Raw genomic sequence first — 27,977 nt, 5'->3', positions numbered from 1 at the left:
GATGAGCTTTAGCGGTAGAAATGGCTGGATGTCTCGATCTTAGCCTGTTTCGCTCCAAGTAGGTTACATCATTTAATATTGGTAGCTGGAGATTGTCAATAATCTTCCGATATCCTTGAAGAAGGGCACTCTTTTGTCTTGCATCTGGAGGTGGTATGTGGCTCAAAACAGGCAGCCAGTATGTGGGAGTAGGTCGTATTGTCCCACTAATGATGTGCATTGACTCATGCAGTTGTGTATCGATCTTTCTCAAGTACAGACTATTAAGCCACACTGGGGCACAGTACTTTGCTGCTGAGTAAACCAGACTGAGTGTGGTCGTTCTCAGCATATCCGCTGTCGAGCCCCAGCTAGTGCCGCATAATTTGTGTAGAATGTTATTTCCACTTCTCAGTTTGGCAGCAGTCTTCATCCGGTGTTCTTTATAAGAAAGTGTCCTATCCAGTGTGACCCCAAGATATTTGGGATGCATGTTATGATTGAGCCAGTTTCCCTTAAATTGAACATTGAGCTCTCTTCCTGCTGATCTATTACAAAGGTGGAAGCATGTTACTTCCGTCTTTGTTGGATTGGGCTGTAACCTCCTCATTCCACAACCAGGGTGCCACAGCAGAAAAGGCCCTCTTCTTTGTAGTCACCCACCTCAATTCCTTTGACAGGGGGTCCCAGAGAAAGACCCCTGAGGATTATCTTAGGGTCCAGGCAGATACATATGGGAGGAGACAGCCCTTCTGGTAACCTGGCCCTAAACTGTTTAGGGCTTTGAATGTTAATCCCAGCATTCTGAATCAGGCCAGAAAAGGGACTGGCAACTAGTGCAGATGAAAGAGTACTGGCATAATATGCTCACGTTGGCCAGTGTTTGTTAACAATCTTGCTGCCCTATTTTGGACCAGCTGAAGTTTCCAGACCGTTTTCAAAGGCAGCCCCACATCTAACGCATTGCAGTAATCCAGATGAGAGGTTACTAGATCATGGATAACTGTAGCAAGGCTATCTCTGTCCAGATAAGGGCATAGTTGGTATACCAGCCTAAGCTGATAAAGGTGCTCCGTGCCACTGAGATCACCTGTGCCTCAAGTGACAGTTCTGGATCCAAGAGCACCCCCACTTAAGAGAAAAAGTTCTTACTGCCTGTAACTAGGCCTTAAGAGAGGCATTTCAACCTTTTAGAATGGGAGAACTGCGCAAAAGCTGGGAAGCCACCAAACAATTGCTAATTAGGGGAAGGGGGATGGGGTCGGGGAAGGGGGCATGGCCTTCTAGGGAACCGCAAGTGAGCCAGATTTGGCCCATGGTCCTGAGTTTCAGCAGCCCTCTGCTAGGGCACTGGTCCTCTAGCTTGAGATTTATAATCAATCTGAATGGATGGGTTTATGGGCAACTCATATGGAGACTCTATGACACTTTCAGACAGACCTAGACCCATGAGTATGGAAACCAGCCACATCTATGGCTCAGCTTTGGAACATTGATCTGAAAGCCAAGAATAATCTGGATACTTCCTCACCTAGGAGGTGTGCTGTTTGAGTCCTCGCTTTAGGATGTCTTCATTTAAAGAACCAAGGAGGATCTGATAACTGAAGGACACAAGGAGGATCTGATCACTTGTTTCCTATCATCAAGAATATCTGGGATCTTTACTGTCAAGATTGACAAGCCGCAGGTGTTTAGGGTGTGCATACTGCTCCAGGGTTCCTCTCTTTTGGGGAGTCTTATGGCTCATTTGCCTTCTATACCAGTGCACCCACTGCAGAGTAGCCACATTCCCCATTCACTTTCATTGGCCATTCTAAAATTGATAGTTTTGCATCTGCAGATACCTGCTTTGGGAGCTACGCCATGTAGCAAGTCTGATAAGCACCCACCTTAAGGAAGTCTGCCTGCTCTGAAACTCATCTTAGGACGTGAAACTGCTTTTGGCTATCCCTTCGCTGCCTGCCCTCCTACTATTGAATGGGAAAAGATAGTTGGGCTTACTGTGAGATTCCCTTCTATATAGTTGTTAGGGGAACAGGCAGACCTACCCAGATGGAAGTCAGGTGGCATCTATTTGGGTGGAGAAAGTCCAATTTCCCTTTTTTAACCCATATAAAATATTTACGTTTGTAAGCTTGAGAGAAGGGTCTGTCTTTTTAATTATGTACAGTGCCTGCCAGTAGCATGCATTAATTTTTAATTTTTGTGAGCTGATTTTTGGAAACATTTCCCCCCCCAAAAAGCAGGATAAAAATATAATAAATAAGCCTTTCTTCCAAATTAAGTGAGTGTCACTTTCAGTAACAAGACTCTTTTTTTCTTCCTACAAAAACCATAATGCTGCATAATTTAAAATTATATGTAATAATGCTCTTAAATGAATTATTAGGTCACCAGTGTAATAACACAAAATCATGGTAATTGCTAAGTCTGAAAATAGCTCCTTATGGTTGTGATCTGATTGATGTTTAAGAACTTGCATCTTTAGTATGTTTTTAAAGGAATAAACTGTCCTTCAGAGCATCCCAATATGAAGAATCCCCCCTTTTCCTATAGTGATGATGAAAATAAAATAGAAGAAAGAGAATCTCAAGGAGAGGAGGAAAAGTCACAAGGAGAGGAAGAGAAGTCACGACTCCAGTCAGCCCAGTCATGTGAGGAGGAGGAGGAGGAAGATGAAGAGGCTGATGATGCCCAAGATGCTCCTGAGTATGAAAGTGAAAACTATGAAGAAGGTTCACTAGAAAAATCCAGTGATGATGAGAGCTAATTTAAATAATTGCTACTTCCATGTTGCTTGGTTTTGGTGCTTGGAGCTTAATCTGTTGCTTCAAATATGAGATTGAGAAAATATGACTTCTGGTGGTAATAGTGTTTTGAAGTGCTTTTAATGTGCAGGTCTGCTGTGAGCTTTGTTGGCTGACTTGACTTCACTCATTCATTTTATGATATCATGTGTAGTAGCTGGGATCTTTCAAATTTTCACCTTTCTCTACAAGGGTGTATATGTCTACTCACCTAACTTGTGCGTATGCTCATTTCCCAGTTTTGTTCCCTTCCCACAGTTCTAAGTGTCGTGCATTAATCCTGACACTGTTTAAAAGTGTACATATTAAAATCAGTATTTATACACATTATATTTTTAAAACTTTGGAAGTCCCTGGCTTTTCAGTTGACCCAACCCTAAATTGAATACAATGGAAATTTCTGGGTATAACATTCTTGTATGAATTGCATTGACCAACCATGAATTATCTAATGTAGCATGGTCAAGAGCATGAGCTTGTAGTCTCCATCTTGAATCTGGAGTGTGTTCCTACCGTAGGAATTAAATTAATAGCTGCATTAATTATATACAGCTGTGGGCACTTTAGTATACCCAAGCCCTCTTTAGGTGGGTTCTACAACCCCATCCCACCCCACAGGAAAAGAACTAGGTTCGTGATTACCAACCACTCTTGGGTTTAAACGGCACAGTTGTTGAAACTAAAAACACACGATCAGCGCTGGCTAGATTTTATAGTTTTTACTGACAAAAAGAAATTCAAATCAAGACAATTATACAAAGAAGATGGCACTATGATATTTGTAAATAAGGTTTAGAATATGAGCTGAAGACAAAACTTACAAGCTTGTTAACAACTTTCTGCTAGCAGAAGTGATTTACTGTCGGGAGTAACCCGCACCCAGTATCTTCTCTTTACTTTTATAGTTTTACACTTTAATCTGACGTATCATGTGATTGGTTACTGTATCCTTTTACTCCTGCCTCTTCACATCTATCTATACTTACCCTTTGTGTCACTTATTATCACCCCTTTCTCCTAGTGACCTTAGTCCACCAAAAAAACTCCCAGATTTCCACACCAAGATGATTGCACTCTTGCCATGTTCATATACCCTGTTAACTATAAGGTGACACATCTCTGTACTATCTGACCACAAACCTCCATCTTTCCTAACCCCGTGGCATTTACTAACTTCATGTACCTTTACCTGAGTTATAGTTCCCCTTTCCTGTGTTTCGTGTCTTCAGAGTTACTTCTTCCTCTTTTTATACACCTACACTTTATGAAGGCCTCAAATTTTGGTCAAGCAAAACTGTATTCTAATTTTATTTTGAGGGTATTAATTCCCTACACCAGGCAGGCTGTTATTTCTTAAGCTAAGAACATAAGAAAAGCCATGCTGGATCAGACCAAAGGCCTATCTAGTCCACCATTCTGTTCCCACAGTGGCCAACCAGGAGCCTGTGGGGAGCCCAGAAGTAGGACATGAAGGCAATAGCACTGTCCTGCTCATGTTCCGTACAAACTGGCATACAGAGGCGTACACCCTCGCTTCTCCATATGGATAATAATACTACTTTAAGGGGTTGTTGTAAGGATTACTGAAAGAGAATTACTGAGCTAATAGTGTCTGACATGCTATGAGAACTTTGAAAAAATATCTATGTAAATACTGTTACCTTCTTCATCATTGTCACTGTTAGAGCTGTTTTGTAGTGTGAAACCAAGCAAGCCTTATCCGTGTGCAAAAGCAGCTTTCCATACACACAGCCACTGCTGATACACATCTGCAGACAGTTGCCTCCTACATCATAATCCTCAATGAACTTGGTTCTCAAGGTGCCTCTGGTGCAGATGAGTATCCCCATCTAGAGCCACCAGTTGTTACACATGATTGGCTGCTCACAGCTAGAGCTGGAGAGGGGCACGAACAGTCCATCTACATGCAACTTGGTTCTAGTGCACCACTAAATAATTTTAAGTCAGCAAACATTCTGATATTAATGTTAAAAGGACAAGGGAAAGGCTTAACAGGATTTCACTTTGTCTTGGCATCGTGCAGTGTGCAGAGAGACTGGATATGGTTTAAATATTGATCATCTGTTGCAAAACAAATCCATGCATTTCTGAGAACAGCCTGTTTTCCCTGGAATAACTCAAGATGTGAAGAGAGAGCATGCTCTAATATGGGAGAATTAGCTCGAACAGAACTGATATGTGAGCCATGTGAATCAATACAGCACAAGATAAGAGTGGGAAACTTGCAATACATCTAGTTCTTGCCAAGTGTAAGATAAATCTCTGAAATAAAAAAATACTTTCTTCGTAGCATCTGCACACACATACCTCACTTCAAAATGACCAAAAGTTTGTTGTTATTGTTCAGTCGTGTCCGACTCTTACATTTCATGTGTAGTCTAAAACTTTAATTTTATCTTGGTCCTTCGCCACAGGCAGGGATAGCACCATCTCAAGGAGTGCTTCAGGTTGTAAATTCTGTAGGCAAGGATTTTGGTTGACTAAGATTGTACCTATGGAGTAACTTGGGTTGCCTTAGATTCCTAGGCTACATCCTTAATATGATCTCATCCTTTTATTTCTCAAAAAGCAAGTCCACTACTCTGAAAAAGAATTGTGAAAATGGTGTTTTCCTTGGGAATTATGGGATGGATCCATACTTAAGAGTAATTGAAATTATTGGGACTTGGAGACTAACTTAAGTCCCACTTATTTCAGTGTGTCTGCGCTTAAGTGCGACTAAGTCTAGTGTTTGACATTATAGTCATAAAACCTTTATACTGAAGATGCTTTGGAAAGTGAGACTGATTTTATATTCTGACAATTTCTCAGCAGGCTAGGTTGCTAAGACATAATCAGTAACAGCTGGAAATTTTGGTGGAAGGCTATGGAGAGATGAATTTGATATCGTCTGTATAATAATTTGCCTGCAATCCTGTATACACTTTCCTGGGAGTAAGTCCATTAAGCTCAGTGGGACACTTCTGAGTAGCCATATATAAGATTGTGCTGTTTAAAGAATCTTTGGGTGCTACCTGGCCAAACTTAAGCACTTCTAAATCCCATTGCTTTCAGTGTGTGTGAGTGTGGGGAGAGGCATGTGGTTTTTTTCTCCCACTGAAATCAAGGTTAGGAGATTTAACAGTGCTTAGACTAGACTGTGCTCTTCATTTGTAGATTATTTTATTGAATTTTTATTCTACCTCCTCCTGAAGGCTCAAGATGGATAGCAGTAAATTTGATTGTTAGAAAGCTAGTTGACCTGTTCATTTTGTTTTCATGTTATCTTTTTTCCTATTATAATTCTGTACTATTCCAGTGTGTGCTTATTGACTGTAACTAATTTTTAGATTGAAACCAAAGGACTAAAGTGTGTGACAGCAACTGTTTAGATGGACATAGCATCCAAACTATCTAGTTTTATTTATTTAAGATTTCATTAACTGTTATAAAAGCTTTCCAAGTCTCTGTGGAAGTCTGTCATCTGGAAATCTGGATCCTTGATTTGTAATTACATTTACCATTTTAGAGCTATAGGATGAGAATTAAAAGTAAAAACAGCATTCACTACTTATGCAATACCTCTAAAATCCATGGAGGTTTTGCCATTGATTTCAGCACTGTGCGCCCTACATCCATTGCATTAAACTGGATTATTTATTATTTAAAATACACACAGTATTTGTAAAAATCTTGTATACTCCTCTTACTGTTGAGAACCTACAAAATTCCTAAACACTTTTAGTACAAAATCTTCCAGTGAATAACTCTATAAATTGAAATAGTCCTCTTAGCAATTATGTAGTTTAAGCAATCTCAGTTCTCTGAGTGCTGGTCATTATTTAGCCCACATGACACAACTTATATGCAAGAGGGGAAGTATCAGCAGCAGTATAAAACTTTAGGGGAAAAAAACCCTTGTGGGGGACCCCTGTCCCAATAGCCCCAATAAGGCCTAAGTGGCCTGAGAAAAACAGACAATGGGGGTAGGTGGAGTACAGTGTAGTGGGTGGAATCCTGAACAGGAGTACGCCACACTGCAACATTTTGTTGCTAGTCCCAATTGTGTGTGGAGGTTTCCAAACTAAATCTAATTTCTGAAATGTCCTGTGCTTTGGACATTGTGACAGCTGACTAAGCCTTCAATCCTAAATGCACTTCCTTGGGAATATGTTCCATCGACCAAGCCTGCAATCTTAAATGCACTTCCTTGGGAATATGTTCCATTGAACTCAGTTGGGCTTTCAAAGGCATGTATAGGATAGCAGTACAAGTTCATTTTCAGGTGTTGTAAATATAAGTATAGCGATATGTCACTTGCTGCAGGATATACTCTTTTGTGTGGGACTGGTAACTTACATGCCCTTAAGTAATATTGTTTAGGAAGTGTTTTGTTCCTAAAGAGGTAGGTACTAGTAGTCTCTGTGATGTCTATCTTTTAGTTAACGGTGCTCAAAGGAAGATTGTCTAATAGTATCAAATCCTATACTGTTTATAGAATTTGATGTACAAATGATTTATTCTTGACATTTTGCTTTGATGCGTGTGTTCAACACAGCTACAGGCTTTAGCATTGAAAGTCTGTACATCTCCTTAGCACAGAAAGTCAAGCCATTTAAAACATACTAAACCCAAACTAGGTATCTAATTAGGCAACCAAATGAAGATACTATAGTTATTGATACAGCCTGACTCATGCCTCCACTGATTTCACTGAAAATGTTACTTTAGACTTTATATATTAACTAAGTGACATGTTTGAAGTTTCACTTTCCATGTTCTGAGTTTATTCCACATTTCCTCAGTGTCCTTATGTATGGTATTGCTTTGTCTAGAAACCATTTTCAAGTATACATGATTAATATTGCATCTAGTGGAAGGTTATGTTCCTTTCCTCTCTGGAAAAAGAAGAGGATTGTGTCATTAACGTTTATACCTGAAACATGTTGATTTAAGTTTATTTTCTTCAGTATTTAAATTAAGAAACTGTAAAATTGTTCAAACATTTCAAGAACCTTGTGAAGTGTAACTGTATTGATTTATACCAGCCTTTCCCAACCTGGTGTCCTCCAGATGTGTTGGACTGCAACTCCTCTCATCTGCAGCCAGTACCAATGATTTATGCATTTGAAAAGGGTTAGTGCTTATGCCTTAACCAAGCATAGGTCCATGTACAGAGGTGGAATGCACACACGCTAAATAGATTGTCTGCATATCTTTTTATGGGACTCATTTATGGTTTGTACTGGCAGCTCATTTCCCATTGAAGTCAATGGTAAAACTCTGATTTCAAAGGGGGCAAGCTTGCAGCTCAGTGAATAATCAAAAACTAGATTTCCCAGTGTGTTTTCTATTCTGTTTAACAGATACTCTTAATTATAAAGCCAGGTGGAACTACACAAAAGAAGATAAGTATTTCACTCATAGAAAATGGTATTCTTCAACAGGATGGAACATCTAATCAATGATGCTTCTCTTCATTTTATACAAACATTTGGGTTCAACTAGTTTCCTGTTCCACAGAGAACTTTGGATGTTTGTGTTTCTTTTTCTTTCTTTTTTTGAATATATTTTTATTTATTTTATCTTTATAAATGTAATAAACAATACCAAAATTACCAACAACCTGCTCAATACTACCATTTCCCAACAATGCAATATTCTGATGAGGACACCACAATAACGAAAAGAGAAGGACAAAGAAGAAAAAAAAGGAAAAGGGAGGAGGAAAGGAAGTGAAGAAAAAATATTCTTTCCCCTCCCCCTCCCCTTTAAAGAATTAAGTTTAAACTCCAATACCCCCTGGCCTCCGATGCCATTCTATTTTAAAAACTATATAACCTTAAAAATCTTACAGTTTAATAAACAACCTTACATTTCAATATCATATCATTAATCTTATATCAAAGAAACAGGTCTACAGAGGAGGGCAACAAAGATGATCAGGGGACTGGAAACAAAGCCCTATGAAGAGAGACTGAAAGAACTGGGCATGTTTAGCCTTGAGAAGAGAAGACGGAGGGGAGATATGATAGCGCTGTTGAAGTGCTTGAAAGGTTGTCACAGACAGGAAGGCCAGGATCTCTTCTCGGTCATCCCAGAGTGCAGGACACGGAATAATGGGCTCCAGTTACAGGAAGCCAGATTCCGGCTGAACATCAGGAAAAACTTCCTGACTGTTAGAGCAATATGACAATGGAACCTCACAACCTCTCATCGTCCACGACAATGGAACCTCTCTCACAATGGAGAGTGGTGGGCTCTCCCACACTGTAGGTGTTCAAGGCGAGGCTGGATAGCCATCTGTCAGGGATGCTCTGACTTGGATTCCTGCATTGAGCAGGGGGTTGGACTCGATGGCCTTGTAGGCCCCTTCCAACCCTACTATTCTATTATTCTATTCTATGATTCTATTCTATGATTCTATTCTATGATTCTATGAGTTCATTCCCAGGAGCCATTATTATTATTAATAATAATAAGATATATAGTGTTATATAATAAAACTTAATACAAACCTTCAACAGTCAGTAATTTATACTAGATATATGATCTATTTTGAAATAAATATAAAGAAAAGAAAAAACAAAAGATGAAAGAATAAATGAATATACAGTCAGGGCCAGATATATTGGGACAAGGATAACTGTTTTGGCAGTTGTCCTCTGTACACCACCACATTGAAGTTGAAAGGAAATACACCCAGATTGGAGCCAAGTCAGGACTTTCAGCTGTAATTCAAGGGGTTTGACAAAAGTGGGGCACTAACCATTCAGGAAGTATAGCCAGTGGCATACACACACCCCCATCATTGGTGGCCCATAAGTAATGGAACGAATGGCGGACAAGCAGCTGCATGGCCAGGTGTGGTCTGTTTCCTGGGAGCCCCTTGACCAATCAAGCAGATAAAAGGCCTGGAGGTGGTTCTGAGTGTTACATTTGCATTTGGTAGCTGTTCACTGGAACTCCCAACAAGAGGTCCAAACAGGTGTCCATGCGAGTGAAGGAGGCCATCATTAGGCTGAGGAAACAAACCCATCAGAGAGATAGCAAAAACAGTGGGAGTGGCCAATACAACAGTTTGGAACATTCTGAAAAAGAAGGAATTAACTGGCAAGCTCAGCAACAGCAAAAGGCCTGGCAGACCACGGAAGACCACTAAAGTGGATGACCGCAGAATTCTGCTCATGGTGAAGTGGAACCCTTTCACAATATCTAGCCAGGTCAAGAACGCTCTTGCGGAGGTAGGCATGTCATTGTCAACATCTACAGTCAAGAGATGGCTTTATGAATGTAAATACAGAGGCTTCACAACAAGGTGCAAACCACTGGTAATGCTCAAGAACAGACAGGCCAGATTAGCCTATGCCAGCAAACATCTAAAAAAGCCTGCCCAGTTCTGGAATAAGATTCTTTGGACTGATGAAACCAAGATTAACATGTACCAGAATGATGAGAAGAGAAAAGTATGGAGAAGGAAAGGAACAGCTCATGATCCAAAGCATACCACATCATCTGTCAAACATGGTGGAGGCAGTGTTATGGCATGGGCATGTATGGCTGCCAATGGAACCGGGTCATTGGTGTTTATTGATGACCTGACTGCTGATAAAAGCAGCAGGATGAATTCTGAAGTGTATAGGGCTATACTTTCTGCTCAGATTCAGCCGAATGCTGCCAAACTGATAGGGCACCGCTTCATATTGCAGATGGATAATGACCCAAAACATACAGCAAAAGCTACCCAAGAGTTTCTGAAGGCAAAGAGGTGGGATGTTCTTCAATGGCCAAGTCAGTCACCTGATCTCAACCCAATAGAGCTTGCTTTTCATGTACTGAAGACAAGACTGAAAGCAGAAAGGCCCACAAACAAGCAGCAGCTGAAGGCAGCTGCAGTAAAGGCCTGGCCAAGCATCTTTTAATGTTCTATATATTTTAAATTGTTTTATTGTGTGTTGCTTGGTTTTAGTTTTTGTGAACCGCCCAGAGAGCTTCGGCTATTGGGTGGTATAGAAATAAATAAAATAAATAAATAAATAAATCTTGAGGGAGGAAACTCAGCATTGGGTCATGTCCATGGGTTCCAGACTTCAGGCAGTCATTGACTGCAAAGAATTTTCATCCTGGTATTAAAGGCTATCCTTAAGTTTGAAATGATGTTGGTTTGTTCCATTACTTATGAGCCAGCAATGATGGGGGGAAGGGTATGCCACTGACTGTCCTTCCTGAATGGTTAGTGCCTCACTTTTGTCAAACCCCTTGAATTACAGCTGGAAGTCCTGACTTTGCTCCCATCTGGGTGTGTTTCCTTTCAACTTCACTGTGGTGGTGTACAGAGGCCAACTGCCAAAACAGTTATCCTTGTTCTAATATTTCTGGTCCTGACTGTATGTATAATCATTTATCTTCTTAGCTAGCCTGGATCATGTAGACTAAACACAAACAGTTAACAAAGCTTGTTTAAAAATTCCAGTTCATGGGGTTGTAACAGAAATCTCACGCATTTTTATGTTTAGCGGACGTTTGTGTTTCTTGAACAGCACCCTAACTATTCACAGAGCAAAATCTTTTGAAACCTGGGAGGAAGTTGGCGAAAGCATTGTTACATGGCTTTGGCAGGGGCTGGGCATACTTCCCATTTGGGGTGGGTGGGGGATCAAACATTTCACTAAGCATGCCCAGTCTTGGGAACATTTAAAGTTGTAGTCTGGGATGCTTGGGACCAAACTAAATATGATGCTATTCATGCAATTAGTAATTGGTGAGTGATTTTTTTGGAAAGGAAATAGCGGCACAGGCGACCCCAGTCTTGATTGTTGCCATGGTATGGAGGGGTGGGCTTTAACCCTTTGCTCCATCGCAGTCCTCCTACAGGTGCTGTTTGCATTGGGAGAAAAGCTCCCATTTGTCACCAACTGGAGCTTCATCCTCAAGTCAAATAGCCATGGGGGGAGGGCGATCTGGATTGGAACTGCGGTAAGGACAGATGGTTAAAGCCCCCCCGCCATCCCAATATGGATGCTTCTTTACACCTTACTTTAAAAACCATCATTCACACAATTTGTTGTTGTTCAGTCGTTCAGTCGTGTCCGACTCTTCGTGACCCCATGGACCATAGCACGCCAGGCCTTCCTGTCCTGCACTCTCTCCCGGAGCGTGCTCAAGTTCATATTCATTGCATCCGTGATGCTATCTAGCCATCTCATCCTCTGCCGTCCCCTTCTCCTTTTGCCTTCAGTCTTTCCCAGCATCAGGGTCTTTTCCAGGGAGTTTCCTCTTCGCATTAGGTGGCCAAAATATTGGAGCTTCAGCTTCATTATCTGTCCTTCCAATGAGCACTCAGGGTTGATTTCCTTTAGGATGGACTGATTTGACCTCCTTGCAGTCCAGGGGACTCGTAAGAGTCTTCTCCAGCACCACAGTTCGAAAGCATCAATTCTTCGGCGCTCAGCCTTCCTTATAGTCCAGCTCTCACAGCCATACATTACTACTGGGAAAACCATAGCTTTGATTAGACGGACCTTTGTCGGCAAGGTGATGTCTCTGCTTCTTACTATGCTGTCTAGGTTTGCCATAGCTTTCCTCCCAAGGAGCAAGCGTCTTTTAATTTCATGGCTACAGTCACCGTCTGCGGTGATCTTGGAGCCCAAGAAAGTAAAATCTGTCACTGCTTCCATTTCTTCCCCTTCTATATGCCAGGAAGTGATGGGGCCAGATGCCATGATCTTAGTTTTTTTAATGTTGAGTTTCAAACCAGCTTTTGCACTCTCCTCTTTCACCCTCAACAAGAGGCTCTTGAGATCCTCTTCGCTTTCTGCCATTAGGGTGGTATCGTCTGCATATCGGAGGTTGTTGATAATTCTCCCAGCAATCTTAATTCCGACCTCTGATTCATCCAACCCGGCATTTCTCATGATGTACTCTGCATATAAGTTAAATAAGCAGGGTGACAATATGCAGCCTTGTCGTACTCCTTTCCCAATTTTGAACCACTCGGTTGTTCCATGTCTGGTTCTTACTGTTGCTTCTTGACCCTCGTACAGGTTTCTCAGGAGACAGGTAAGGTGGTCTGGTACTCCCATCACTTTCAGAATTTGCCACAGTTTGTTGTGATCCACACAATCAAAGGCTTTAGCGTAGTCAATGAAGCAGAAATAGACGTTTTTCTGGAATTCTCTTGCTTTCTCCATGATGCAGCGAATGTTGGCGATTTGATCTCTAGTTCCTCTGCCTCTTCGAAACCCAGCTTGTACTTCCGGTAGTTCTCGGTTCGCATACTGCTGAAGCCTAGCTTGTAGGATTTTGAGCATCACCTTGCTGGCATGTGAAATGAGCGCAATTGTGCGGTAGTTTGAACACTCTTTGGCGTTGCCCTTCTTTGGAATTGGAATGTAAACTGACCTTTTCCAGTCTTGTGGCCACTGTTGAGTGTTCCAGATTTGTTGGCATATTGAATGCAGCACTTTAACAGCATCACCTTTTAGGATTTTAAATAGCTCGGCTGGAATACTGTCATCTCCGCTAGCTTTGTTGTTACTAATGCTTCCTAAGGCCCACTTGACTTCACTCTCGAGGATGTCCGGCTCAAGTTCAGTGACCGCACTATCATGGCTATCAGGGACATTCAGATCTTTCCTGTATAGTTCTTCTGTGTATTCTTGCCACCTCTTCTTAATCTCATCTGCTTCTGTTAGGTCCCTGCCTTCTTTGTCCTTTATCATGCCCGTCTTTGCACAAAACGTTCCCTTGAGATCTCCAATTTTCTTGAAGAGATCTCTAGTCTTTCCCATTCTGTTGTTTTCCTCGATTTCTTTGCATTGTTCATTTAAGAAGGCCTTCTTGTCTCTCCTTGCTATTCTCTGGAACTCTGCATTCAGTTGGCTATATCTTCCCCTTTCTCCTTTGCTTTTCGCTTCCCTTCTTTCCTCAGCTACTTGTAAAGCCTCATCAGACAGCCACTTTGCTTTCTTGCATTTCTTTTTCTTTGGGATGGATTTCGTTGCTGCCTCCTGAACAATGTTACGGACCTCCGTCCATAGTTCCTCAGGCACTCTGTCTATCAGGTCTAATCCCTGAAATCTATTCCTCACCTCCACTGTATATTCATCAGGGATATGATTTAGGTCATACCTGAACGGTTTAGTGGTTTTCCCTATGTTCTTCAATTTAAGCCGAAATTTTGCAAGAAGCAGCTCATGATCTGAGCCACAGTCAGCTCCAGGTCTTGTTTTTACTGACTGTATGGAGCTTCTCCATCTTTGGCTGCAAAGGACATAATCAATCTGATTTCGATATTGACCATCTGGTGACGTCCATGTGTAGAGTCGCCTCTTGTGCTGTTGGAAAAGAGTGTTTGCTATGATCAGCATGTTCTCTTGGCAAAACTCTATTAGCTTTTGTCCTGCTTCATTTTGTACACCAAGGCCATGCCTGCCTGTTATCCCGGTGATTTCTTGACTTCCTACTTTAGCATTCCAATCCCCTATGATGAAGAGGACATCTTTTTTTGGTGTTAGTTCTAGAAGGTGTTGTAGGTCTTCATAGAACCGATCAACCTCAGCTTCTTCGGCCTCAGTGGTTGGGGCATAGACTTGAATTACTGTGATGTTGAATGGTTTGCCTTGGATTCGTACTGAGATCATTCTATCATTTTTAAGATTGTACCCCAGTACTGCTTTTCCCACCCTTTTGTTGACTATGAGTGCTACTCCATTTCTTCTAAGGGATTCTTGCCCACAGTAGTAGATATGATGGTCACCTGAATTAAATTCGCCCATGCCTGTCCATTTTAGTTCGCTGATTCCCAAGATGTCGATGTTCAATCTTGCCATCTCATGTTTGACCACCTCCAGCTTACCTTGATTCATTGATCTGACATTCCAGGTTCCTAAACAATATTGTTCTTTACAGCATCGGATTTTCTTTTCACCGCCAGACACATCCACAGCTGAGTGTCCTTTCAGGTTTGGCCCAGCCGCTTCACTCTTTCTGACGCTACTTGGAAATACCCTCTGCTCTTCCCCAGTAGCATATTGGACACCTTCCGACCTGAGGGGCTCATCTTCCGGCGTCATATCTTTTAGCCTTGTGACACGTTCCATGGGGTTTTCTTGGCAAGAATACTGGAGTGGGTTGCCATTTCCTTCTCCAGTGGACCACATTTTGTCAGAACTCTCTGCCATGACCTGTCCGTCTTGGGTGGCCCTGCACGGCATAGCTTATGGCTTCACTGAGTTACGCAAGCCCCTTCGCCACAACAAGGCAGTGATCCATGAAGGGGTTCACACAATTATTAACATGTAAATGAAGTCCTATCTCTTGGATTTGTCCTAAATGGTAATGATTTTTGACATTAGTACCTAACTAAAGGCTCCATGTGGTACAGCTTCTAACAACAGAGTTATAATGAACTTGGGTTTTACCTCAGACTAAAGGACATGTTTGTACAAAGTAGTTCGGTGGCCTTTTTATCTGTAAAAGTATACATGTGCTACTGGTTTTACTATTTTCTTATTCTGTCAATCCAGTGGGTTATTGCTGCACAAAGAACAGATTAACATACTGGAATGTAGAACTGAACCAAAATTTCACAATAGCATAAGAACAGTGTACAGTAAAACTGAAAATAGGTGTAACTACTGTTCACTTATGGTATTTATCTTAATGGTTAACAATGGCTCCTAAGGTAAGTTCCTTAAGGAAAGGCAGAAGGAGAGTTTGCATCTCCTTCGCTGCCACTCATGCCTTCCCCAAATCCTCCTGAATAATGTTGTAGGGGGCTGTTTGGGGAGGAGAAAATTGCTCCAAACTGGGTGATCCCCCACTGTTCAGGAGGGCACCTGGAGGCTTTTGGGGGGCACAGGTGACGGCAGGGGAGAGGAGGGGACGGAGCTCTTCTCTGAACTTTCTCAAGTTAACTTATCTTAGGATCCAAGCCCTTGTCTTTTGAGAATGGATTGGCAGTGGTTCTTTTGTTCTCCACCCTGACCCCATTTCCACTTACTACAATTTTTTTTTTAAATTTCAGACCTTTTATCCTGCAAATGCCTGCCTGCTGGAATATGAAAATATTTACTAAGTGCTGGCAATTCCATGGGTTTGCAGTTACTGTCAGCAGCCTTTTATAATAGCAGCCCAGGTTTGTAAAAGCAAAATAGAACTGGGAATTGAGTCTGTGCCGTTGGACTCCTTACTTTGTTTTTATTCATCTCACCACATGCATTGTATGTCTTTTTTTGCATGCTACACTCTACAAGAAGAAAACATACATGCCTGCTCATTTATCTTGTAATGAGCAGTACATTCTTACAGCTGTTTATAGATTCCTGTATTTCTTATGACATTTTCCATTAGGATTGTTCCAGCCACGCATTTTCCATTTCCTTGAATAGCATCAGCACAGGCACTGGATGCAGAAATGATCTCTGAAAGGCCAAAGAAAACCAGCACCCAGTTACTAGGGATGTACGAAAGTTCTGCCACAGATCTCGGGGAGGCTGAATGCCAGCACATTCGGCCCCCCAAAATCGGTGGCGGAACGCCCCCCCCCCCCGGGATGAGACTTACCTTGGGTAGATCTTCCTGGCGGCAGCAGCTCTGGCGGCAGCTGCGGTGGCCGGTCTTCCGACCGGCTGCTGCTGCTGCCGCTGCCATTTCCAGTTAAAAAAAAACCAACAACACGTGATAGGCTATGTAAAGATTTACGTAGCCTACGTAAATGTTTACGTAGCCTATCACGGCTGACTTTAAAAACAAAAAAAACTCATGCGCGTACGCAAATGGTGGCGGCCACGGCCGCCGCCATTTGCGTTCTTTATTTTGGCACGTCTTATGCTACGCTATTTGCGTTCCCCTTATTTTTGCCGCCTTAGTCTATGTAAATGTTTACGTAGACTAAGACGTGCCAAAATAAGGAATGCAAATGGCGGCGGCCATGGCCGCCGCCATTTGCGTACGCGTGTTGTTTTTTTTTAAGTCAGCCGTGATAGGCTACATAAACGTTTACGTAGCCTATCACGGCTGACTGCAGGGATGCAAACGGTGGCGGCTACGGCCGCCGCCATTTGTGTCAATGCTAGCCAGGCGGAGCCAGCCGGCAGCTCCGCAGAATTGCTGCGGAGCACAGCCGGCCGGCCAGGATTCCGGGGGGGGGGGAGGAACGGAGCGCCTCCCCCCCCGGCGAGGATTCCGGGGGGAGGGACAGAACGCCTCCCCCCCAACCATAAACATAATTTGCGAAAGGTAAGTACCTTTCGTACATCCCTACCAGTTACGTCTGTGTGACTTTTACCCTAATGCAAAATGTATTGCATCAAATATGTTGATGTTTTTAAACATCTGGCCTAAGTTTTCAGTGGACATCTACTGCAATCCCTTCACCTGCACCACCACATCTTCCAGTCCCTTCATTCTGTTAAGGGCAGAGATGGGGAATGTGTGGCCCACCAGATGTTGGGTTGCCACTCCCATATTCCTCACCCCTGGCTATGCTAGTTAGGGCTGATGGGAATTGCAATCTAACAAAATCTGGGAAGGCTACACATTCCCCACATCTGTATTAAGGGTGTCACTTTGTAGCACATAAAATTGCACAATAAATTGTGTGGCGTGAGAGCACCTCGAAGGGACACAATAATGTATAACTTTTTTTTTTAACAGCCTAGGTTCATATCAGGGGGCTTTGGGAGTGTCACAGTTTCCTTAGCTTGCACAGGGTGTGAATTAAGCTCTGTTTATTTACATGACTCCACGTTGGTGGCAGTAGAACTTTCTGGTCACATGCCAGTTTGGGTAAAATTTTATAACCAGTCAGTTTGAATAAGAAGAGGATTGTCTGAAGCTGCTGCTGCCTCTGCCGCGTCTTTACTCTGCAATCCATTGGCAAGCTGAGGCAGGTTGCTCGAGGTTCAGGTTAGTGGCTGTCTGTGTATACCAGTGAAGTAACTCCAGCTCAAATTAAAAGCCAGAGCAATGATCATGTTGGACAGGATTCCTATGAGTACAACCACTATGCTCAGGAGCCAGGCTACCTTTGTTTTCATTGAGAAAAAAACAATGGACATATTCAGGTTTTTCTGTGAACGTGAATGAGAGCTAGACATTTTAAAACCCTCTAATTTTCAAAACAAAATTACCCATGTTTGGTGCCATCACTGACAGATTCCCATCCCCTCAGCACACAAAATGTTCTTACTGGAAAACTGAGTAAGTAGCATCCTTTCCTCTATTTGATGATAAATTAATCAAACATTGATTTCAGGTTGAATAGGCCAGTTAAGTTTTCTAAAGGCTGAAATATCTGTACCAACTGTGTCATTGTGGGAAATGGTTACCACTTCTGTATTATGAGTTGTTGAACTCAGCTGCCAAGCAGGAGACTGATCAATTGGCATTTTCTGAAGAACGTTTACTGTCTCCAGAAGTGAACTGTTCTGGATTCTCAACTACAAAGACAAAGCACATTACTGGATCTCCTGCAGAAAATGGAGGAAGGAACTAGAGGATTGGCTATCCTTGACTTGATCTTAACCAACAGAGATGACTTAGTGGATAAAGTAGCAGTTACAGGAACTCTTATTTTTATTTTATTATTATTTATTATTAAATTTATTAATCACCCATCTGGCTGGTCACCCAGCCACTCTGGGCGATGTACAACATATAATAAAACAGTTTAAAACAATAAAATTCTACCATAATATTTTCTAAAATACCCTAACCCACCCCAAATGCCTGCCTGAACAACCACGTTTTTAATGCACGACGGAAGCTCATTAAAGAGGGGGCATGACGGAGTTCCCTAGGGAGGGAGTTCCACAGAGTGGGGGCCACCACAGAAAAGGCCCTCTCCCTCGTCCCCACCAGTCTAGATGTCCTGGCTGATGGGACAGAGAGAAGGCCATCTGAGGTTGATCTTGTTAACTGGCCTGGGGGAAAGCGACCATGTTATACTTGAGTTCTTGGTTCTAAAGGAAGCAAAAGCTGAGTGTAGCCAAATGTGTACCCTGGATTTTAGGAAAGCTGATTTTAATAAACTCAGAACAATGATAAGTAAGGTCCCATGGCAAGCGACTCTAACGAGAAAAGGAGTCCAAGATGGATGGGAGTTTTTTTTTTTTTAAAGGAAATTCTCAAGGCACAATTGCAAACAATTCCAAGAAGAAGAAAAGGTGGAAAACAACAGAAGAAGCCAAGGTGGCTTCACAAAAAGCTTAGAGATGACCTGAAAACAAAAAAGGGCACATATAGGAAGTGGAAGGAAGGCCAAGCAACAAAAGGAAGAGTACAGGCAGGTAGTACGGAATTGCAGGGATGGTGTCAGGAAGGCTAAAGCTGAGAACGAGCTGAGGTTAGCGAGGGATGCTAAAAGCAACAAAAAGGCTTTCTTCAGATACGTGCATAGTAAAAGAGGAAAGAAATGGTGGTTCAATTATTTATTTATTTATTTCATTTCTATACTGCCCAATAGCCGAAGCTCTCTGGGCGGTTCACAAAAATTAAAACCAAACAACACACAATAAAACAATTTAAAATATATAGAACATTAAAACCACAATATAACAATACAACCACAATAAAACCTAGCAGCAGTACAGGAGTTTAAAATACAGATTTAAAACAGCAAAGATAAAAATTTAGAAAGCTAAAAAGCCTGGGAAAATAAAAAGGTCTTCACCTGGTGCCGAAAGGAGTACAATGTAGGCGCCAGGCGAACCTCACTAGGGAGCTCATTCCACAGCCGGGGTGCCACAACAGAAAAAGCCCTCCTCCTAGTAGCCACCCGCCTCACTTCCTTTGGCAGGGGCTCACGGAGAAGGGCCGCTGATGATGATCTTAAGGTCCGGGCAGGCACATATGGGAGGAGGCAATCCTTCAGGTAACCTGGCCCCAAGCCATTAAGGGCTTTGAATGTTAACACCAGCACTTTGAATCGGGCCCGGAAATGGACTGGCAGCCAGTGCAGCTGGAAAAGTACTGGCGTAATATGAGCTCGCAGGCCAGTCCCTGTTAACAATCTTGCTGCCCTATTTTGGACCAGCTGAAGTTTCCGGACCGTTTTCAAAGGCAGCCCCACGTATAACGCATTGCAATAATCCAGGCGAGAAGTTATCAGAGCATGGATAACTGTAGCTAGGCTATCTCTGTCCAGATAAGGGCGTAGTTGGTATACCAGCCTAAGCTGATAAAAAGTGCTCCGTGCCACTGAGTTCACCTGTGCCTCAAGTGACAGTTCTGGATCCAAGAGCACCCCCAAACTACGAACCTGATCCTTTAGGGGGAGTGCAACCCCCTCCAGAACAGGTTGAATATCACCTAGCTGGGCAGACGAACCACCCACTAACAGTACCTCTGTCTTGTCTGGATTGAGTTTCAGTTTATTAGCCCTCATCCAGTCCATTACCGTGCCCAGGCACTGGTTCAGAACAGCCACTGCCTCACCTGGGTTTGATGAAAAAGAGAGGTAGAGCTGGGTGTCATCTGCATATTGATGGCACCTCAGCCCACACCTCCGGATAACCTCCCCCAGCAGTTTCATGTAGATGTTGAACAGCATGGGGGATAAAATAGAGCCCTGTGGAACCCCATGGCACAATTGCCATGGCACAGAGCAATAATCCCCCAGCACCACCTTCTGGAATCAGCCATCCAAGTAGGAGCGGAACCACTGTAGTGCAGTGCCTCCAACTCCCAACCCAGACAACCTATCCAGAAGGATACCATGGTCGATGGTATCGAAAGCCGCTGAGAGGTCCAGGAGAATCAACAGGGTCGCACTCCCCCTGTCCCTCTCCCGGCAGAGGTCATCCCACAGGGCGACCAAGGCAGTTTCCGTTCCAAAACCAGGCCTGAAGCTCGATTGAAATGGATCTAGATAATCCGTTTCATTCAAGAGTGCCTGGAGCTGTCCTACAACCACCCGCTCAAGCACCTTGCCCAGGAAGGGGATGTTGGCCACTGGCCAATAATTGTTAACATCCTCTGGGTCCAGGTTAGGCTTTTTGAGGAGTGGTCTAATTACTGCCTCTTTTAAAGCAGCAGGCACCACTCCCTCTCTCAAGGAGGAATTTACAACCTCCTGGACCCAGCCGGACAACCCCTCCTTGTTTGATTTAATAAGCCATGAAGGGCAAGGGTCAAGCACACAAGTGGTCCATCGGACTTGGCCAAGCACCTTGTCCGCATCCTCAGGCCTCAGTAACTGAAACTCATCCAATAAAACTGGACCAGACGGTGCTCTGAACGCCTCTACCAATGGAACTGCATTAATGGTGGTGTCCAATTCATGACGAATCTGAGTGACTTTATCCTCAAAGTGCCGCGCAAACTTGTCACAGCGTGCTACCGAGGGTTCCACCGTCTCTCTCCCTGGCCCAGAATGTAACAGGCCGCGAACCACTCGGAAAAGCTCCGCTGGACAACACTGAGAAGATGCAATGCTGGTGGAAAAGAACTGCCTCTTTGCCACCCTCACCGCCACAGAGTAGGCTCGATAGTGGGCTCTTACCTGTGTTCGGTCAGACTCAGCACGAGTTTTCCTCCACCTGCGTTCTAGCCGTCTCCCCTCTTGCTTCATTGCCCTCAGCTCAGGTGTATACCAAGGAGCTGGCCGGGCTCTGCTCAGAGGGAGAGGGCGCTTGGGCGCGATCGTGTCAACCGCCCGAGTCATCTCTGCATTCCACAGAGCGACCTGGGCTTCGACAGGAGCACCAGCCATACCAGCAGGAAAATCCCCCAGAGCCCTCTGGAATCCATCGGAATCCATTAATCTCCGGGGGCGGACCATTTTAATAGGTCCCCCACTCTTGCAGAGGGGAAAGGCTGCCAGGAGTCTAAACCTAAGCAGGAAGTGATCTGACCATGACAAAGGGACAGATGTTAACTCCTCCACTTTCAGATCACCATCCACCTGCCCAGTCGAGAAAACCAGATCAAGCGTGTGTCCTTTTATATGCGTTGGGCCGATGACATGTTGGGACAGCCCCATGGTTGTCATGGCGGCCATGAAGTCCTGAGCCGCCCCGGATACAGCGGCCTCGGCGTGGAAGTTGAGATCCCCCAGGACCATCATCCTGGGGGTCCTCAACACCAAGTCCGAGACCACCTCCGTCAGCTCAGGCAGGGAGTCTGATGGGCAGCGGGGTGGGCGGTACACCAACAGAATCCCTAATCTGTCCCAGGTACCCAACACAAGGTACAAACACTCAAGATCTGCACTCGAATGAGCAGGAAGCCTGGAGAGGGAGATTGAATTCCTACAGACCACGGCAACCCCCTCTCCCCGACCCTCAAGTCGGTGTTGGTGCTGCACCAAGTACCCAGGAGGGCACAGCTGGGAGAGAGTGACCCCTCCCAGTTCCCCCACCCAGGTCTCAGTAATACACGCCAGGTCAGCCCCCTCATCCACAATCAAATCATGGATGAGGGAGGTCTTATTTTGGGCCGACCTGGCATTCAGCAGCAGCACCACCAGACCCGAGGGCAGACTGGTAAGGCTGCCAGGAACCATCACGTTGGGGGAAGAACCAGAAGAGGGGACAGCTGTAAGGTGTCTAGGCCCTCTTCTCCTCAGCTGGCCTGTTAATCCCCCAACGCCATACCTCCCCTGCCCGTGACCACAGTTATGGTGGCACCTCCCCCACCCCCTGAGTTGCCCAATAGTCCTCCCAGGCACATATTAAAATATTAGGATATAAAATACACAACAGTTTAAAAGAATATAAAAGAGATAAAAGAGAACAGCAGCTAAGAAGGAGCAGATAGTCCACGTTTGCCTCTTCCCCTTGTCTTTAAAGCTGCTGCCCTCTGCTGCTGCTGCTATTTGCTGCTGGTATTGTGGCTGCTGGTGTCTCTGGAGAGGCAGGTGGGTAGATCTTCAGGTCCTACGCGACTCCAAGTGCGACGCTAAGTGCTCCTTCCCGAGCAGCCTCTGGCAGCCCCGCCTTAAGTACCTGTGGGCGGGGGCAGAAGCAGGCTCAGGCTCAGGATCACCTGAGCTGCTGGCTGGTCCTCCTTCCCCAGGCTCCTGAATATTCAACTGAATAGTTGAATATTGAATTCAACTCTCCAATAAGGACAGTAAAATGATAACAGATGACAAGGAAAAGGCAGAAGTGCTGAATTCCTACGTTGGCTCAGTCTTCTCCCGAAAGAGGGTCTATGAGCCCCCTGTCAAAGGCAAAGTACAGGCTGAAGGGGCAGGATTGCAGGCTGAGATCGATAGGCATATGGTCAAGGAACACTTAATTACTTTGAATGAGTTCAAATCTCCAGGGTCAGATGAACTATCCTAGAGTAATAAAGGAACTGGCTGAAGAGCTCTCAGAGCCACTGTCTATTATCTTTGAGCAATCATGGAGGACGGGTGAAGTGCCAGATGACTGGAGGAAGGCTAATGTTGTCCCTATCTTCAAAAAGGGCAAAAAGGAGGAACTTGGGAAATACAGACCACTCAGTCTGACATCAATCCCTGGGAAAATTCTGGAGCAGATGATAAAGCAATCCATCTGTAAGCACCTTGAAAACAATGCAGTGATTACTTGAAGCCAACATGTCAAGAACACATCCTGCCAGATGAAATCTGATCTCATGTTTTGATCAGGTAACCTCCCTTGTGGTCTGTGGGAATACTAGGGATGTATGAAAGTCACTTACCTTTCACGGTTTATGTTGATGGTGGTGGGGGGGAGGAGTTCCATCCCTCCCCCCGGAACCCTTGCCAGGGGGGAGGCACTCTGGTCCTCCCCCCCGGAATCCTCCGCGGCCGGCTGTGCTGCGCGGCAGCTCCGCGGAGCAGACGGCCAGGCCCAGCCAGGCCAGAGCTGTCTGTAGCCGGATTTCCAGCTGCGGAGGGCTCTGGGTAAAAAAACCAAAAAACAACCCCCCCCCCCGCGTACGCAAATGGCAGCAGCTACGGCCGCTGCCATTTGCTTTCCTTATTTTTGCCATCTTAATCTACGTAAATATTTATGTAGACTATGACGGCGAAAATAAAGGGGAATGCAAATAGCGTAGCGGGCGCTATTTGCATCCCTTTTTGATTCACCGTTTTAGCCTACGTAAATATTTACGTAGCCTATCATGTCGTGGTTTTGTTTTTTTTTAACCTAGCCATGATAGGCTACGTAAATCTTTACGTAGCCTATCACGTCTTTTTTTTTTACAAGCCTGGAAATGGCGGCGGTGGCAGCTGGTTCGAAGACCAGTCGCTGCTGCTGCCAAAGCCGCCACTGGAGCCGCTGCCGCCCGGAAGATCCGCCACAGGTAAGTCTTGTCCCGGTGGGGGATCCGTGGGGGGTTGGCAGGCTGTTCCGCCACGGAGTTCGGGGGGCCGAATGCACTGGCATTCGGCCTCACCGAGATCTGTGGCGGAATTCTCTGACATCCCTAGGGAATACTGTGGACATAATATACCTCGACTTTGGCAAAGCTGTCGACAAAGTGCCCCATGATATCCTGATTAGCAAACAAGCTCAAAGTGGGCTAGACGAAACAACAAATAACAAATAGACGAAACAACAACGATTCTGGATCCACAGAATCGGACTCAAAGAGTGCTTATCAATGGGAACTTCTCAAACTGGGGAGAGGTAATGAGTGGGGTACCGCAAGGCTCAGTCCTGGGCCCAGTGCTCTTCAACATTTTTATTAATGACCTGGAGGAGAGGGTGCAGGGAATGCTGATCAAATTTGCAGGTGACACAGAATTGGGCGGGATAGCTAATACCCTGGAAGACAGAAACAGAATTCAAAGTGATCTTGATAGACTGGAGAGCTGGGCAGAAAACAACAGAATGACATTTAATGGGGATAAATGCCAAGTTCTGCACCTAGGAAAAAGAAACCAAATGCACAGTTACAAGATGGGGGATACTTGGCTCAACAACCCTACAAGTCAGAAGGATCTTGGAATTGTTGTAGATCACAAGCTGAATATGAGCCAATAATGTCATGTGGCTGCAAAAAAGGCAAATGCTATTTTGGGCTGCATTAATAGAAGTATAGCTTCCAAATACCAGGAAGTACTAATTCCTCTCCACTGGTTAGGCCTCATCTGGACTACTGCGTCCAGTTCTGGGAGCTGCACTTTAAGAAGGTTGCAGACAAACTGGAAAGGGTTCAGAGGAGGGCAACAAAGATGATCAGGGGACTGGAAACAAAGCCCTATGAAGAGAGACTGAAAGAACTGGGCAAGTTTAGCCCTGAGAAGAGAAGACTGAGGGCAGATATGATAGCGCTCTTCAAGTACTTGAAAGGTTGTCACAGAGAGGAAGGCCAGGATCTCTTCTCGATCATCCCAGAGTGCAGGACACGGAATAATGGGCTCAAGTTACAGGAAGCCAGATTCCGGCTGAACTTCAAGAAAAACTTCCTGACTGTTAGAGCAATAGGACAATGGAACCAATTACCTAGGGAGGTGGTGGGCTCTCCCACACTGGAAACATTCAAGATGAAGCTGGACAGCCATCTGTCAGGGATGCTTTGACTTGATGGTCCCTTCCAACCCTACTATTCTATGATTCTATGACATACGAGACTAAACCATTCTGACATTTGCCATCTCTAATATGTAACTGAAGGGTCTCTGCTGGGGAAGATGGGCGGTTTTTCAATTTCACTGGCACTCAGGGAATCTTCCAATGAAATTGTTCTGTAGCAGTCAGGCATATATGGAGATGAAAGAGCTGGGTACTTTGAATACAGTTGGCACCTCTAAAGGAAAATAAATGATCTCCAACATTTTAAAGCTGGAGAACCTTTTAGGGCACTACAGGGAACAGGAATTATTGCAGAGGTAAGCCTCTTATATCCACTCACTAGGAAGTGAGGTGGGAATGACCTTGTGCCACTTCTCACACAGAAAGTTAGGGTGATGACCACTGTAAGGCTTAAGAGCAAGTCACATATTAGTTACTTCACCCATACTGCAAGTCTTGTCCTCTCCTTGTGCATCAGGTGGGCTGTCTGCTTTCTTAAAAAGTGACATACATTTATATATCCTTCCACTTTACCAAAAAACCCCACAGACATATGAACAGGAGCTGTAGAACTGTTCCAAGGGATGTGACTAGATGTGCTAGTTATGTCACAGCCCCTACCTAGCCTCCACAGCCAGCTTTTTTTCTGGATCCAACTGCTCTTGCTGAAAATTTGCAGAACCAGTTTTCCAAAGCTTGCCCCAGGACAGAAGAAACTTTAGCTTATATTGAATGGAATGAGGGCACTGTCAACCTGGCCCCTCTTTTCTACAAGTGTTTCAAATACCGTCACTCTTAACTGTTCTGGGCCTTCTGAAAACATCAAAACAGGGTTAACTGTATCAGCAGCTTCTCTGTTCCAAATTGCCCCCTCCTGAAGTTGGCCCCCACCCCAAGGGAAAGACTTTTGTTACATGCGTATTCGTATAGTTTGAGTTAAGCCCAAAGTCAACATGCATCCAGGAGATGGCAGCATCATTTTAGCATTTCGGATTGAAACTGCAAACAGACTCCATTAATTTTAAAAAGGCCCCAGTGACCAAGTTGATAAGAAAAAGGTTAAATAGTTTTGCAGGAGAAGTTATTAATGAGAGGACTTAAAAAATATCAAAAGAAAAAGGAGTAGTGAAGGATTAGAAGTTGAATGACCAAAGTCTTCTGAACCCAAGTCATAGTTGTAAATATTTTTGACTCACCACACAGCCGGTTACTACTTTATCTTGAATTGATTTCTTGTTTTCATCTCTTTTCGCCTCTGCTTCTAATTGGGCAACCTCTTCTGCAAAGCCTCTTTTCTCTCTCCTTTACTGCAAAACAAATTTGTCATACTTACTCTGGATCCTCCTTTCCTTCTTGCAGTTTGAACAGTCTGAAGGCTTGGAGGTCTCAGCTGGGGGCTTTCTGATGCTGCCTTCAAAGAAGCCAAGTCCATGGAACCAATGTCCAATTTAATTTCTCTTTTGCCAGAAAAGGGCACATATAGAGTGTCTACGCAGAGTCTGAGGTAAGGACTGTGGTCCCTTGTTACTCTGACCTTTTCTGGGGCTGCCATGGATTCTGTGGCTGTTGAAATCTTTGATAGACTTTCCACCTGAGGTAAGTTTATCTTGTGCCCCAGAATGTATCTATAGCCATCTATATCTGGTGCATTATATTTGTTGCTTTTTTCCCATTGATCTGAAAGGGGTACCCAGACTGAAGTGAATAGGAGGAAAGTAAGTCTGCAGCTGTGGAACCCATTTTAATTACATTACTTTCTCAGACACCAATAGCTGGAAACAACTGTCTACATGTAAAGAAATAAAATAGCATAAACTTTTCAGAATTTAAAAGTAAAATTAACTCAGCTGTTTTAATTTCTCTTCCACTTTGCTTAATGGACTTTTTAAAAGTGTGGTAAATTGTAGAAAAAGAAAGCTTTTAAGAACTTAACGTAAGAATAAATATTTGCATGGAATTATATAATACATTTCAGCAATTCATCCAGTGCATCTTTTATTATGTATGTTTTATAAGAGCTTCAGCGATAAGGCAACTCATACGTTGAATAAATAAGTAAAATCTTGGCTTCTCATCAATGTGGGTTAACTATACAAGGAATCCAAGTTCTCATATAAAATGGTCCTTTCTACTTAGTGTTCTCTGTACTGAGAGTAATGGTTCTGTAAAAAGGTACTGATACACAAACCTCTCATAAGGTCTAGATTCTTATATAAAGACTTACCTAATACTTGTGTTACTCGGGTGGGATCCAGAAGGCCACAAAAGAAAGAAAGATTTGCCTAGGGATGCACAAGGCTTTGCACAATCAGCTGTGTAAAACAGGCAAGTGAAGCAGGTGGGTAAGAACACAAATGAAGGGGAGTGGGGGAACGGACATGGATGGGTGGAGAAGCCATGGCTGCTGCTTCTCCTGATTTAGCAGAGAACTTAAGGTGCAGGGGAAATCGGTGGGTTGCAATCTGGTAGCTCTGGAAGATACTACTTTGAAGCCCAGCAATCTGTTCATTATCTGTGTGTAGCTTAATAATTGCCCAAAGATCACTGTCTCAGGTTTACCTTTCTTTCATTTTGATGTTGTGTCATGCCACCTTCGTCCTGGGATTCTTCTGAGCAGAAACCACACAGATCATCTTAAATTAAACACAGAAAGAACCAGTGATCAATGGCCCATTTTAATTTTTTTTTCTTTTTAAAAAGATGGCTCTTGATCTAC

At 43.8% G+C, this 27,977-nt stretch overlaps 2 protein-coding genes across 7 annotated transcripts in view; one reads left to right on the top strand and one right to left on the bottom strand.

Moving 5' to 3' along the window:
- Nucleotides 1-16,458, top strand: part of FAM161A (FAM161 centrosomal protein A) — a 29,918-nt gene extending 13,460 nt beyond the window's left edge. For 4 of the 6 annotated variants that reach the window (XM_084822802.1, XM_084822820.1, XM_084822845.1 and 1 more), the window contains one exon: nt 2,536-9,491. In XM_084822802.1, the coding sequence (XP_084678928.1) occupies nt 2,536-2,749 (214 nt within the window). In that variant the 3' untranslated portion in view covers nt 2,750-9,491. Of the gene's footprint in view, nt 1-1,413; nt 9,492-15,813 lie in introns of those variants that run through there. The other 2 variants (XM_084822811.1, XM_084822828.1) reach the window with 2 other exon arrangements.
- LOC146358904 (uncharacterized) lies at nt 16,092-22,293 on the bottom strand. The gene is made up of 3 exons (XM_084809130.1): nt 21,364-22,293; nt 18,091-18,229; nt 16,092-16,210 (listed from the first exon to the last, which is right to left on the bottom strand). Exons 1-3 carry the CDS (start codon nt 22,291-22,293, stop codon nt 16,092-16,094), a joined length of 1,188 nt encoding a protein of 395 aa, XP_084665256.1.
- Between the last annotated feature and the right edge of the window lie 5,684 nt (nt 22,294-27,977).

The sequence above is a fragment of the Heloderma suspectum genome, chromosome 1 (genome assembly GCF_057233095.1).
Source record: "Heloderma suspectum isolate Gila_16-S chromosome 1, 16-S_ref, whole genome shotgun sequence".
NCBI classification, from domain to species: Eukaryota; Metazoa; Chordata; class Lepidosauria; order Squamata; family Helodermatidae; genus Heloderma; species Heloderma suspectum.
This window is presented reverse-complemented; position numbering and strand designations above follow the sequence as displayed.